The sequence below is a fragment of the Galeopterus variegatus genome, unplaced genomic scaffold (assembly GCF_000696425.1).
Source record: "Galeopterus variegatus unplaced genomic scaffold, G_variegatus-3.0.2 Scaffold7368, whole genome shotgun sequence".
NCBI lineage: Eukaryota > Metazoa > Chordata > Mammalia > Dermoptera > Cynocephalidae > Galeopterus > Galeopterus variegatus.
The window spans coordinates 23,262-39,498 of NW_007733479.1; the positions used below are offsets into that span (position 1 = coordinate 23,262).

The 16,237-nt window shown below is 35.1% G+C and overlaps 1 protein-coding gene across 1 annotated transcript in view; it reads left to right on the forward strand.

Annotated features, from left to right (window-relative positions):
- The window catches only part of LOC103607373 (zinc finger protein 420-like), a 37,416-nt gene that overhangs the window by 9,261 nt on the left and 11,918 nt on the right, over window positions 1-16,237 (forward strand). Inside the window, 2 exon segments of the mRNA XM_008591882.1 lie at window positions 9,769-9,830; window positions 9,832-9,890. Coding sequence (XP_008590104.1) covers window positions 9,769-9,830; window positions 9,832-9,890 — 121 coding nt within the window.

Below are 16,237 nucleotides of genomic sequence, written 5' to 3' on the forward strand. Positions count from 1 at the left end.
CGAGGGTTCGGATCCCACATACGGACCGGCCGCTCACTGGCTGAGCGAGGTGCGGGAGCAACACTGAGGGTTGTGATCCGGTTGCCAGTCCTGGTCCGGTACGGGCGTGACACTGAGGGTTGCGATCCGTTGCCAGTCACGAAAAAATGCAAAAAGGAAAAAAAAAGAATGATTACTAAAAGAAAAAACTCAGTACTCTCTTAAATTTATGAAATACCCAATGTTCAGATTTCCCCATTGTTGTCAGCACCACACTCTGCTGTACCGTACATTGCTGGGGCTGCCAGTTTGGCACAGCTGCCTCAGTGTCTGCTCAGTCGCCCTCTGGCACCTCGGGTGCATGGTCACCTCAGGTCTTAAGCCTCTCCAGGGAGGTGCCTCTCTGATCGGTGTGCACTTGGCTGGGCTGGGGATGGAGTCTGGTGGCGGCGAGGCCTGCCTGCTTGGTTGCACACTGGCACCGCAGGGCACGTGCTTGCTTTCCACTTTTAGGGGTTGCTTCCCCCCCAACTTTAATTTTTTTTAATTACATAACATTTATGTATTTCCAAAATCAAAGCTATAGAACAAGATGAATTCAGAGAAGTCTAGCATTCATTGCTATCCCTTCCTGCCTGCTTCTTTCTTCCCTGCATAGATAACCTCCTGAACTTCCATGGGTTTTTTTTCTATTTTCCTTTTAAATGATGTACAAGGGGTCTTCAGAAAGTTTATGAAAGGATTTGTATTATCTTTTAATTCAAATCTTTCTCATGAACTTTTTAAAGTACTCTCATGTATATATAAATATATATAAAGTGTTTATGTGTTTGCATGTATGTATATGTATGCAATTTTGATTCTGTCCATTCTTAATTAAAAGGGAGGATTCCTTGTACACTCTTCTCCACCTTCTTTTTTCATTTTCCCACATCTAATATATTCTGGAGATCATTCTATAGCAACCTGTAGAGATCTTCCTCATTCTTTTTTGTAGTTGCATATTCTATCATGTGAGTGTAATAATTTATTCAACCAGTCTCTAATGAGTGGGCACATTTTTTTCTTTTCAATATTTACCATTACATAATATAGCAATCAATAATAGTATATGTGGTTTCTATTTGTGGAAGTTTGTCTTTGGGGCAAATTTCTAGAATTGGCCTACTTTTATCTATTTTAATTCTTTTGGAATTAGTTCTATCTGATTCTTAACTCTAAGTAATAATAAAATTGGTGCATTTCTTTATTTTTCTCCTCCACATCTTTTATAACATTACCTAGTTTTTAAAAATTGTCTTATACTGTTTATACTGTTAAATATTCTTGTTTTCTCTGAGGTTAGTGAGAAGCTCTGTTTTTGTCATTGTTGAACTATTTTATGTCCTTGTTTAGAATTTTGGGAAGCTGTCATTTGTTTGCTTTCTGATATTAAAGTAGTACATGTTTGTTGGCATAATTTAGAAAATACAGAAAGACAGAGAAGAAAATAACAATTACTGAAAAACTTTTCTCTGGAATGGATCACTGTTCATATGTGGAATCCATCCTTCAATTCTTTTTTTATTTAAACTTTTTATTATGGATAAAAACTAAAAAATATACAAAATAAAATGTGTAATGTAATGCATTCCAGTATACTCTACCCATCTCTGAGCTACAACAAAGACCAACTTATGGCTAAACATGTTTCATGTATAGTTCCACCATCTCCCTCCCTCCCCATAAAATAACATGGGTTATCTGAACGTAGATTCCAGATATGTAATTGTATCCATAGATATTTTAATATGTATTTATAAAAGATAAGACATTTTAAATTAAAAAATGTAACCATAAGAATGATTACTAAGGGCCAGCCTGGTGGCGCACTGCTACAGTGCGCCGCTTGGGAAGTACGGCGGCGCTCCCGCCGAGGGTTCGGATCCCACATACGGACCGGCCGCTCACTGGCTGAGCGAGGTGCGGGAGCAACACTGAGGGTTGTGATCCGGTTGCCAGTCCTGGTCCGGTACGGGCGTGACACTGAGGGTTGCGATCCGTTGCCAGTCACGAAAAAATGCAAAAAGGAAAAAAAAAGAATGATTACTAAAAGAAAAAACTCAGTACTCTCTTAAATTTATGAAATACCCAATGTTCAGATTTCCCCATTGTTGTCAGCACCACACTCAACCAGTGAGCTAACCAGCCATCCCTATATAGGATCCAAACCCATGGCCTTGTTGTTATCAGCAATTTATTTTTACTAGAAACAGTTTCCTATAGTTACCCATATTCTGGATTTTGTTGATTGTTTATCTGTGGTGTCATTCAACATGTTCCTCTGACTCTGTATTTCTTGTAAACTCATATTTAATTCTAGAGACTTAATTGGGTTCCAGTGTTTTCGGGGTTTTTTGACTGTTTTGCATTGATCATTCACACATAGTGATGTGCACTTCTATGAAGAGGGGCATTGTATTTGGTTGTTTTCCTATATATGATGTTAGCAGCCATTGATATTTTACATGAATCTGTTATTTTATCAGGAGTTACAAAATAATGTTCTACTTCTATCATTTTTTATGCATTTATTAGGAATATTTCTCTAAAGAGAGCCATCCCTTCATCAATGTCTTAGTACCCAGAAGTATAGCTTATACAAGAACAAAACAAAACAACAGGAAAAGATTGATTTTTCTCATTATTTTTCAGCATTTTACAAAGTTTATTCTGTGTTTTTCTTTTAAATTTTCATTATAAACTTGTGGATTTAACCATTTTTGATATGTTTCAGTCCATAACAGTTACTGTTCTTATTGATGCTCAGATTGTTTCTTCTGTGGCAACTGGGATCCTCTTTACTTTCTCTAACTTGTCTTATTTTGAACTCCTTTTGATTCCTTTGGACATGACCCCAGTAGTCTTTGGTAGATTCCAGACTTTCTGGTCTGACAAGATGTTTTAGGCTCATCTTGTACATTTTCCTGTCCCAAACATGAGATCAGCCACTTCTCTATGGAGCCCTGGCTCCTTTTAGTGGAAATTGGTTATAAGGAGTCACCATCAGTATACCAGAGTTCTTGTTGTTCCTGCTTGTCGATGCTTGTAGCCTTAACAGCTGGTGGAAATACATATTATTATTATTATTATTGTCTTTTGTCTTTTTCCGCGTCCGGCAACGGATCGCAACCCTCAGTGCCGCCCCCGTACCGGACCGGGGACCGGCAACGGGACCGCAACCCTCGGCGTTGCTCCTGCGCCTCGCTCAGCCAGTGAGCGGGAACCGGTCTGCATGTGGGATCCGAACCCTCGGGCGGGAGCGCCGCCGTGCTTCCCAAGCAGCGCACTTATCCAGTGCGCCACCGGGCCAGCCCTGGAAATACATATTAAAGGAGAGAAATAAGTCCTGCATTTATACTGATATATTTAATTGAATTAAAAGATTATAAAGTTTTTCTTAATGTCTTTGATTTTATATTTGTATTTCTTTTTCATTCTGAAAATTCAGTTCCTAATGATATTAAGATAATTACATACTTGCTTGATTCTCATAGATATTTGTGTATGTGTGTGTAATAGTTTCAGGGTCTATACATATGTGATAGTTTTAGGCTAACAATATCAATATTATTAATAACGGTATAAGTACTGAAAACAGTATATCATAATTTTGTTTATAGGTTATGTTGCACTAGGGATATAACGTCAAATGACTGTGTATTAAAGTTCCTTGAAATAACCACTTCCTTTCTGCGTTTAACCTGCCAGCTTTATGCACAGATATATTTGTTTAATTATGCTTTTGGTTCTTAGGGATTTTTTTCATTTTGATTTAATTTTTTCTTACATAAAACATACTCATGGTTCCAAAGTCAAATGGATTTGATTTGATAATTCCTTATAATTTTTTCATGTGTCTGTGTTCATGAAGAATATTGAGGTGTAATTTTTGTGTGTGTATGATATCTTTGTTAACTTTTGCTGTCATGGTTATTTGTTCTCAAACTGTTGCTTTCTCCTTTTCCTATTTTCTTGAAAACTTGTTAAAGAATAGTATTATATCTGCCTTAAATGTTGGTAGAATTTACTGGTGAAGCCATCTGGCCCTTCTCTGTGGCCAGAGATTTTTTTTTTTATTTATTCTTTTAACAAAAATTCAATTTCTTTAATATCTATGGGATGACTTATGATTTTTGTCTCTTTTTGTGTGACTTTTGGCAATTTTTTTTAAGTAATTTGTCCACATTACTCAAATTGTCAAATGTATTAGTGTTGAGTTGTATTATGCTTTTAATGCCTATAAAATCTGTAGTCCACTCTCTGTATTGGTAATTTTTTTTCTTCATACACTTGGCAGGAGTTCATAAATTCTCTTAATCTTTTGAAAGAACCAGTTTTGGAGTTTGTTGATATTCTCTATTGTAATCTACTTTGTAGTGTGAATTTTGTGCTTACTGTTATTATTTTTCTTCTTATTTTGGGCTTCATTTGCTCTTTTTCTAGCTTCTAAAAGTGGGAGTCTAAATGCTTGACCTTTCATCTTCCTTTTTTTCTAATATAAGCATTTCAAACTATAAATTTTTCTCTAAATACTCCGTTTTGCTATGTGTCACAAAATCTAATGTGTTTTCTTAGTGATTCAGTTCAACATACTTTCCAATGTCTTTTATAATCTCTTCTCTTACCCATGAGTTATTTGTATGTTTAATTTCCAAATGTTTGGGATTCTTCTAGACCTCTCATTGTTATTAGTTTCTAACTTAATAATGTATGGACAAAGATCAGAAAATATACTCTGTATGATTCAATATTTCAATGTTTATTGGTACTTATTTTATGACCTAGCATCCAGTTTATTTAGGTCACTTTTCCATGTACTCTTGAAAATAATGTGCTTTCTGCAGTTGTTGGTGAAGAGTCTGGCTCCTACAAATCATACTGTGAGCTCTCAGGCTCGACCAAAGGCAGTCTTAGCAGGCTACACAGGGTAAAGCTGACCTCCCTACAGCAGGCTTGGTGCACATGCAGTGCTGCAGTCTCCAAAGAGTCTGCAAGTGTTCATGCCCAGCTGGCCAGCCATGCTTTTAGGCATGTCTGCATTCCTAGCCCAGGCACCTCCACGAGGAGGCCTCTTTATGAGGTGCCTCTGCCAAGACATCCTCATTGAGGGGAAGGGGAAGACCTTGAAGATACTTTCTTTCCATGCTGACTTAGTACTCAGTGCTTTTCTACTCCTAGCCCTTCCCACATCTCCTCCTCTGCTCCCAGTCCATAAAATGACAGGAGCCTTTTGGGGGGGGGGCTGTTGCTTCCTCTGTGGTGAAATGATTCCCCACATCTGCACTGATCCACCTGACGCTCTTTCAGTGCTATGGAACAGAGGGACAGTCAGCACTTTATCTGGGTTGGCCTCTTACTCATACTAAGTGATTAGTAAGTGCTTAAAGCCTTGACTATTACTTTCAATGTAGTTTATTGTCTTAGTCAGCTATTTTGACACCTGGTAGCTCAGCTCTCTCCAGTTCAGCTCAGCTATATTCTGTATGTTTGTCAGTTAAGCCACGGTACTTGATATAGTAGTTTATAAATCCTCTGTATTGTTACTGATTTTTTTTTTTTGGGGGGGGGGTCTTATTCTGTAAATTACTGAGTGAAAGATGATAAATTTTCCAACTCTGATTGTAGGTTTGTCTCATTCTTCCTTTAGTTCTGTCAGTCTTTGCTTTATATATTTTGAAGCTTTGTTATTAAATCTCTACATATTTAAGATTGCTTTGACTCCTTGATAAACTGATCCTCTTTATCCTAGTATTTCTCTTTGTCTTGAAGTCTATTTTGTCTTACCTTAATACAGGCACACAAGCTTTTTTATGCTTAGTATTTGTATGGTATATTTTTTCTCACCATTTACTTACAACCCATCTATGTCTCTGTATTTAAAGTGTGAAGAGCATGTAGTTGGTACTTGCTTTTTATCTTGCCTTGATACTGTTTGTTTATTTTAATGCTTGGACTATTATTAATACAATTTAGTTCAAGACCTGTCAGGGATAGGAGCATCCATGTATGTCTCTTAAGAAGAGCTTGGCACTTTATGGAATTTAGCTCATTTAAACTTCTGTATCCTCAGCTCTCTGATGAATTTTAAAGAAATTATGATTTTTCATTTTATCTGAGTTCTTTTTAAGTTGTTAGGATGTGCACAGTCATCTATTTCAGATTCCTACATGTGGAAGAAGTAGAATTTCTAATTAAATATTTACTGAGCACCTAAAGCAATGATTCTCTACAGGAGCAGTGATTCTCCCTTGGGGATGTTTTGGAAATATATCTGGGTACTTCTGGATGTTAAAATAACTGAGTTGAGGGTAAAGCCTTCTGGCTTTTGAAGGACTGAGGTCATGGATCTAGATTTTTCTTCTATAAAGGGCTAGACAGTAGATATTTTAGGCTTTGTGGGCAATATGGTCTCTGTTGCAACTAATTATTTAACTCTGCCACTGTAGTATGAAAGTAGCCAAAGGCAGAACAGAAATGAATGAATATGGATGTGTTCCAATAAAACTTTATTCACAAAAATAGTTGGTGGGCAGAAGTTTACCATCTTCTGATCTAATTATCTTCCAGTGCACAGCAAAGCATTGTCATTGACTTGCAAAATGAGGACCATACCTGGAAAAAAATGTGTTCCAATAAAACTTTATTCACAAAAATAGTTGGTGGGCAGAAGTTTACCATCTTCTGATCTAGTTATCTTCCAGTGCACAGCAAAGCATTGTCATTGACTTGCAAAATGAGGACCATACCTGGAAAAAAATGTATTTATAATTATTTAGGTCTAGAACCTCTCACATAAAGCATGTATTACATGATTCATTTCAAATTGCTGAATGTATCTGTTTTCCTATTTCTTTTATTTTTATTTTTTAAGATAATTTGTTATACGTACATGTGGGGTACAATGTGGGTTTTCAGTAGTTGAGTACAATGTTTGACGGTTAGATCAGGATAGTTAAGTTATTCATCATTACAATATGCAGTCATTCTTTGTGGTTTTTAAGCAATTCGTCATTAGCCCCCTTCCACCTCTAGTAACCACAGTTCTTGTTTCTCTTTCTAAAAGTTCAAGGTATCACTGTGATTGTTGTTGCTATCTTTTTCTCTCTGTGTCTCTCTTTATTGTTTATTTGTTTATTTATTGATTCAGCTCCCAGTTATGAGTGAGAACATGCAGTATTAAAAATATGAAATGCTTCATGACTTTGCATGTCATCCTTGCACAGGGGCCATGCTAATCTCTGTGTCGTTTCAATATTAGTATATGTGCTGCTGAAGGGAGCACTATTTTCCTATTAATGTATGGTTTTACTGTTATATGAATTTTCAAGGAATGCAACTGTGGTTTGATTGAGAAAAGATTATACTTTTTTTCTTGTTTTTTCCTTTTAAAAAAAAATTTAGTAGGTTAAGTGATATACTTTGTCTTATTCAGAAATTTACTGTGATTTTTTTTTTAACCATTTCAAAAAGTCACAGGACTGAATGCAACAGTGCTTATGATATTTGACTGGAAGCCTCCATTTGTAGATGATGCATTTTTATTATTCCACACATACACAGACATTGATATTTAGCCTTTACTTCAAATTGTCAAGTGTAAATAAAAAGTGTCAACAATATTTTGTTGAATTCTTGTCATTTTATAAATCTATATTTGTTCATTTTAATTATAAGCATGAGCATTTAATTATTTGTGCCTTCTAATGTAGTCGTGTATGATCATTAATATATTGAAATAGAACAGATGGAGATAGATGTGTTATATTATCTGTGAATTTTATTTCAGAAATGGTGGAGAAGTTGTTATAAATATATATATCGTATACAGAAAGCATTGAGTTTGACTGGGATAAGAACCATCATTTACTATATATGTGTCCCCTTTAGTGTGTGTTTTGGAGGTAAGAACAAAAGACAAAGAGACAGGAAGAAGAGAGCAACGAAGATAATTCTAACTTAATCATTTGTTGCTTTGATAAAAGCCTGATCTCGTAGTTCTGGTTTCTCCTCCCCAGCTCTTCCTTTTCCATACTCCATGCTTCCCTAATATAGAAACTCGGAAGAGGACTGGTCATTTCTTGCAGCTTTAAAAGCTTGGCTCAAGTGAATGGGTGTTTCTTTGTGCTCTCTCTAGTTACTTTTTTATAGGGCTATGCATGTTTGCATTTCTTATTCCTGAAACGTCCTTCCTAACTGACCCTCTCAGGAATGTGCTCCCCATTTTGTCCCATTTTTATAAGTGATAGTGTCTTCCTTAATTATGTCTTTCTAATCTAACCTATATTCATGTTTATTCAATCATCCATTCAGTATCTTTGACAAGGAGCACTGATGTAACAATAGCAGATTTCCCGGATTTTATAACAAAAGGATGTTAAATGGCACCACACATGAAAAAATTTTGGACTTCTCTTTAGACCTGAGTTTCCCAGCTAGACAAAATAGGAGTTGGTCTTTTTTTTTTTTTTTTTTTTCCTTTTTGTCTTTTTTCGTGTCCGGCAACGGGATCGCAACCCTCGGCGTCGCACCCGCACCTCGCTCAGCCAGTGAGCGGGAACCGGTCTGTATGTGGGATCCAAACCCTCGGTGGGAGCGCTGCTGTGCTCCCAAGCGGCGCATTGTAGCAGTGTGCCACCGGGCCGGCCCCAGGAGTTGGTCTTGACTGGGCTCAGTTTCACTACATGACAAGAACGCATGCTTTATGAACTTTTTAGATTAGGAATATGATTAGGGACTGAATACACAGAGATCAGCGATCTTCCCGGGAATGCATAACTGATGAATACCAATAATGTGGAATATTTTGAGATTCAGCATTATGTGCTGATCTTGAATGTATAAGTTTGGGTTATCTTTTCTTCCTTTCTATTGCTTAGAATGAAGAAAAGTTACATTTAAAAGTGACAAATAGTGACAAGAAAGAAATCATCATTCACCTGTATAAGTAGTTGAGAACTGTAAACTCTGAGAACTAAGAAATACTTATGAGATTTTTATATAACCTGAAATGTTCAAATATGAACACTAATTAAGTCAGATGTATTCATTATATGGAGCTATTCTGTAGCCTATAAAATATTTACCAAATTATTGGTGACAAGGAAAATACTTATTATTTTTTTTTTTTTCAAAGATGACCGGTAAGGGGATCTTAACCCTTGGATTGGTGTTGTCAGCACCACGCTCACCAAAGTGAGCAACCGGCCATCCCTATATGGGATCCGAACCCGCGGCCTTGGTGTTATCAGCACCACACTCTCCCGAGTGAGCCATGGGCCGGCCCCAAGGAAAATACTTATGATGTAATACTCTGATATAATGATGAATCAGAGGCTTCATCTGATTAATCAATTCTTCAAATTCTTTAATTTTATTCAAATTTTATTTTGTAAGATTTTACAGAAAATATTCCCAATTATTTTTCTTATTCCTTAAATAGAGAAGAAAGAAAAACTTTCATTTATTGAGAACGCATGATATACAACATACATATTGTACAGGGTGCTTACGTATGCTGTTTCTTTCAATTGGGACATTACTTTTACTTTAATTCCCAGGCTTATCTGTATAATGAGATATTCTATATGCAGAAAATATCTACAGCAACAGGAATAATCAGGAGTATATTGGCACTTCCCACCTTGTTTGCTCTATTGCCTCCTTTGTGGCATGTTCCCCATCGTCTCTCCCACCATTGAAAAAATGTTTTCTTTATTTCCACAACTAATATTTTGTTTGTTGTTTCAGAGATCAGTGATGTTCAGGGATGTGGCCATTGACTTCTCTTGGGAAAAGTGGGAATGCCTGGACTCAAAGGGATTTGTATAGAGATGTGATATTGGAGAACTATAGCAACTTGGTGTCATTAGGTAAGGATATTTTCCCCTCACATTTTAGAGTCTACCTTTGGAATGGCTCCTTTCTTTGCTGTTATTTCAAGGTTGCTTTTTCAGTAATTAGGTGAATTTTTTATTATTAATGGGTTGTAATTACTTGAAGTAGATAGTTACTTGATGATCAGTGGGCTAAGCTAGATTTGAATTTTAGGATACTTGCAATATTGTCAGAAAAAAACAGGCTATGGGTTATTACACTTTAGATCTGTTAAAGGAGCTCTAAATAATTCACAGACTGAATCAAGTTAAAAAAATAGATGCAGAAAAGTATGGCTTTTTTGATAAGAAGAGCTTATATCATTTGTATAGTGATAAGGTGGATCGATGTGTTTCACTAATAACTGAAGTGAACACAATCCATTATTTACAACAAACATATTATCTTAATATGCTTGGTAGCTGAATATTACATATTAAGAGCTTTGTATTTTACATTGAATGAATATGCTAGAATCACCTTTTATTAGAAAATAGTTCAGGATGAAGCTGTAATTGTATAAGAAAGTTTATTGTTCTTTTCCTTTAGTAGTTTAATAAGGGACAGAGCCTATATCAATTAAAACTTTAATAAGTGATTTGCCTGTCTAGATGAACACTATTCCTTGTACTCCTGATGTCACTGGACTATAACTGTCTCTTGCCTCTTCACTCCTTTTTCCTCTGAAGGCTTTACGAAGTTATTGGTTGGTACAGTCCCCTGCAGGGCCTAGGTTGTATGGAAAAAAGACCTATCACTTGAGAAAAAAGCAAGGGCTTTTCAGCATCATCTCCCTAAGGAATTCTACCTCATCCCTACTTCTCTCTCCCTATTGGTCTTTTATTAAAATCCTACCCCCTTTCAAAGGAGGGACTGGCTCTTCCTTTTCCTAGTAACAACCCTTTTATGTAAACATGGAAATCAATCCCTTTTCAGATATTTTTTTAAAATTCAGGCATATCATTATCTCCATTCTTTAAAATGTGTTTGTTAATTCAATATATATTTATTGAGGGCCCGTTCTGTGCTAAGAACTGTAGTAGGCATTGAGGAAATAATGATCCAGACAATGTTCCTACTCTCCTGAAACTTAAATTCTTGTGAGAAAAATACAACATAAATAAGGAAACAATAATATATGTATATGTGTATGCATATTTGTATATACACTCACACACACACGTGTACTTCAAAAAGTCCATGAAAATGAAATTAAAAGATAATGCAAGTCTTTCCATGAACTTTTTGAATACCCCTCATATATATACATTTATTTAATACATAGAATATGAGGTAGTGAATAAAGGTAAAGAAGAGTGGGCAAATAAAGAATAATGGGAAGTGGGCATGGCCTGTTTTAAGCAGGTCGATTTTGGAAAAGGCTCTCTGAAGAGGTAATATCTGAACAAAGAGGATTAAAGTAAGGGTATGAGTCAGTCCAATGTCTTGGGGAACAGCATTCTTGGCTGAGGGAGTAGTAAGTGTATAGGTGTTAACTTTACTTGTAAGGGGAACAGAAAAATATTATGTCTAGAGAAAAGTGAATAATAGAGTAATAAGAAATAAAGATAGTTAGGCAATAGAAAATGCCCCCTGACTCCTGGCTGAAACAAATGCAAATATGCTCTGGAGGGAGGAAACCTTTAGAATTCTTACAAATTAAAATCAACAAAAGGTGAGCTCACAAAGATCATCAAACCCACAAGGAGACAGGTCACAGAAGAGTGATAATCTGAAGAAATAACAGATTACATGGCAAAAAACTTACATATTAGAATTATTAAATGTAGATATAAACTTGGTGAAATGTTTGAAGAAATAAATTAAATCACAAAAATAACCAATAATAAGAGATTTTTATAAAGGATCAGATTTGAAAGAGAACCAAATCTGTCATTTCTAAAGGTTCTGTTTAGTTCTTTTTAAAAATAATCATTGAAAGATTGATAAATTTGACTACATAAAAATTATTGTTTGTCCAAGACGTCATAAAGTAAAAGACAAATCTTTGAATTGGGTGATGATACTTGCAGTGCATATAGACAATGAAATTGCTATCCAGAATATAAAAAGCTTTTACAGATTGATAAGAAAAATGTAAATAATTTTTTTAAAATTCGGTAAAAAATATTTACAGACAGTTCAAGGAAAAGGAAATGCAAATTAAAACCACAGTGAGAACATTATTTCACATACCATAGATTGGCAAAAATTAAGAAGTCTGACAGTGCCAAGCATTTGTAACATTTGTGGGCAAAAGTGCTTCATACTTTGTTATTCACAATAGCCAAAAAGTGGGAACAACCCAAATGTCCATCAACTGATGAATGGATGAATAAAATTTGGTATATCCTTACAATGGAATATTGTTCAACAATAAAAAGGAATGGTGTTCTGATACCTGCTAGAAATGTCAAACCTTGAAAACATGCTAAGTAGAAGAAGCCAGACAAAAGGCTACATATTGTATAATTGCATTTATTGAAATGCCTTCAATAGGCAAGTAAAAGTAGATTACTGATTGCCCAGCTCTGGAGATGGGGGGAAATGGAGAAAAGGAAGTGGGAAAATAGGAAGTGACTGCTAATAGGTAAAGACAGCATTTCTTTTTGGGGTGATAAAATGTTAAAAAATTAGATTGCGGTGATTGTTGCACAACTCTGCAAGNATGCTTGGTAGCTGAATATTACATATTAAGAGCTTTGTATTTTACATTGAATGAATATGCTAGAATCACCTTTTATTAGAAAATAGTTCAGGATGAAGCTGTAATTGTATAAGAAAGTTTATTGTTCTTTTCCTTTAGTAGTTTAATAAGGGACAGAGCCTATATCAATTAAAACTTTAATAAGTGATTTGCCTGTCTAGATGAACACTATTCCTTGTACTCCTGATGTCACTGGACTATAACTGTCTCTTGCCTCTTCACTCCTTTTTCCTCTGAAGGCTTTACGAAGTTATTGGTTGGTACAGTCCCCTGCAGGGCCTAGGTTGTATGGAAAAAAGACCTATCACTTGAGAAAAAAGCAAGGGCTTTTCAGCATCATCTCCCTAAGGAATTCTACCTCATCCCTACTTCTCTCTCCCTATTGGTCTTTTATTAAAATCCTACCCCCTTTCAAAGGAGGGACTGGCTCTTCCTTTTCCTAGTAACAACCCTTTTATGTAAACATGGAAATCAATCCCTTTTCAGATATTTTTTTAAAATTCAGGCATATCATTATCTCCATTCTTTAAAATGTGTTTGTTAATTCAATATATATTTATTGAGGGCCCGTTCTGTGCTAAGAACTGTAGTAGGCATTGAGGAAATAATGATCCAGACAATGTTCCTACTCTCCTGAAACTTAAATTCTTGTGAGAAAAATACAACATAAATAAGGAAACAATAATATATGTATATGTGTATGCATATTTGTATATACACTCACACACACACGTGTACTTCAAAAAGTCCATGAAAATGAAATTAAAAGATAATGCAAGTCTTTCCATGAACTTTTTGAATACCCCTCATATATATACATTTATTTAATACATAGAATATGAGGTAGTGAATAAAGGTAAAGAAGAGTGGGCAAATAAAGAATAATGGGAAGTGGGCATGGCCTGTTTTAAGCAGGTCGATTTTGGAAAAGGCTCTCTGAAGAGGTAATATCTGAACAAAGAGGATTAAAGTAAGGGTATGAGTCAGTCCAATGTCTTGGGGAACAGCATTCTTGGCTGAGGGAGTAGTAAGTGTATAGGTGTTAACTTTACTTGTAAGGGGAACAGAAAAATATTATGTCTAGAGAAAAGTGAATAATAGAGTAATAAGAAATAAAGATAGTTAGGCAATAGAAAATGCCCCCTGACTCCTGGCTGAAACAAATGCAAATATGCTCTGGAGGGAGGAAACCTTTAGAATTCTTACAAATTAAAATCAACAAAAGGTGAGCTCACAAAGATCATCAAACCCACAAGGAGACAGGTCACAGAAGAGTGATAATCTGAAGAAATAACAGATTACATGGCAAAAAACTTACATATTAGAATTATTAAATGTAGATATAAACTTGGTGAAATGTTTGAAGAAATAAATTAAATCACAAAAATAACCAATAATAAGAGATTTTTATAAAGGATCAGATTTGAAAGAGAACCAAATCTGTCATTTCTAAAGGTTCTGTTTAGTTCTTTTTAAAAATAATCATTGAAAGATTGATAAATTTGACTACATAAAAATTATTGTTTGTCCAAGACTTCATAAAGTAAAAGACAAATCTTTGAATTGGGTGATGATACTTGCAGTGCATATAGACAATGAAATTGCTATCCAGAATATAAAAAGCTTCTACAGATTGATAAGAAAAAGTAAAAATAATCATTGAAAGATTGATAAATTTGACTACATAAAAATTATTGTTTGTCCAAGACGTCATAAAGTAAAAGACAAATCTTTGAATTGGGTGATGATACTTGCAGTGCATATAGACAATGAAATTGCTATCCAGAATATAAAAAGCTTTTACAGATTGATAAGAAAAATGCTATCCAGAATATAAAAAGCTTCTACAGATTGATAAGAAAAAGGTAAATAATTTTTTTAAAATTCGGTAAAAAATATTTACAGACAGTTCAAGGAAAAGGAAATGCAAATTAAAACCACAGTGAGAACATTATTTCACATACCATAGATTGGCAAAAATTAAGAAGTCTGACAGTGCCAAGCATTTGTAACATTTGTGGGCAAAAGTGCTTCATACTTTGTTATTCACAATAGCCAAAAAGTGGGAACAACCCAAATGTCCATCAACTGATGAATGGATGAATAAAATTTGGTATATCCTTACAATGGAATATTGTTCAACAATAAAAAGGAATGGTGTTCTGATACCTGCTAGAAATGTCAAACCTTGAAAACATGCTAAGTAGAAGAAGCCAGACAAAAGGCTACATATTGTATAATTGCATTTATTGAAATGCCTTCAATAGGCAAGTAAAAGTAGATTACTGATTGCCCAGCTCTGGAGATGGGGGGAAATGGAGAAAAGGAAGTGGGAAAATAGGAAGTGACTGCTAATAGGTAAAGACAGCATTTCTTTTTGGGGTGATAAAATGTTAAAAAATTAGATTGTGGTGATTGTTGCACAACTCTGCAAGTATACTAAAAATCATTGAATTGTGTGCTTTAAATAATTTTCTGTAGGTATGTGAATTATATCTCAGTAGAGCTGTTTTATTTTTAAGTGCTCTATATCTTACTGATGGCAGTATCAGTTTGCATAACCACTTTGGAAAACAATATAGAAATGTTTTCAAACTTGTATATACTGGAGAAATAGCTGGGGTCTTTTTAAAAATTCCAGAGCCTAGGCCACACCCCAGACCAATTAAATCACAATTCTGGGCATGGGACACAAATATCATTATTTTTAGAAATGCCTTAGGTTGTTCAAATATTTAGACAATATTATAACTGTCAGTGGTTATCCATTATAACTGACACTGATAAGTATAGCCATTATCAGTGATAATCAAACTACATATGGTATTACCTGAGACTCTATTTTTAAATTTAAAGGGTCACTTCATTTAATTGTTATTAGCAGTATGCTTGGATTTATTTCTTCTCGATCGTGTGCTTTTTGTTTACTCTTTTTTTCTTCTAGGATTCCTTTTTAAATTCTCTTTCCTTAATGAGGATGGATACAGTTTTGTTTTGTTTTGTCTTGCAACTTCGTTTTTTCCACTGTTTACTTTGGAAGATGTATGGTACTTTTACACTTTTAAAGATTATCTTTAAATTTTTATCACATGCATCCAATTTCTTTTAATACAAATGAAGTTTTGTTAATTGTTATGGTGTTTGAAAATTATACTTATCTAAAGGGTATCAAATATTTTAATGGGCTTTAAAGCATATCTATTCAATTCGATATACAGTATTTGGTTTGCATAATGCTTTGCAGAAGTCTTGCAATAAACTGTATGCCCTACCCCCAAGGCCAACAAGTTGAAAAACACAACTATAAATGATTCTAGCATGAAATTAATTGGTGGCCATTGTAGCAATGAGTTGAAGTTCTACTAAAGATGAGAAATTGATATCTCTGTGTCAAAAAGATACTTCATTGGCACAGAATTCTTCTCAGGAGTGTACCAGCAGTGTAAAACTGTGCTCTTTTTGTACACTTTTACCAACACTGGATAGTATCACTTAAAAATATTTTTTGATTTGTACCTTAAAAACTGGAATCATGGGCCGGCCCGGTGGCGTACTGCTACAGTGCGCCGCTTAGGAGCGCAGCGGCGCTCCCACCGAGGGTTCGGATCCCACGTACAGACCGGCCGCTCACTGGCT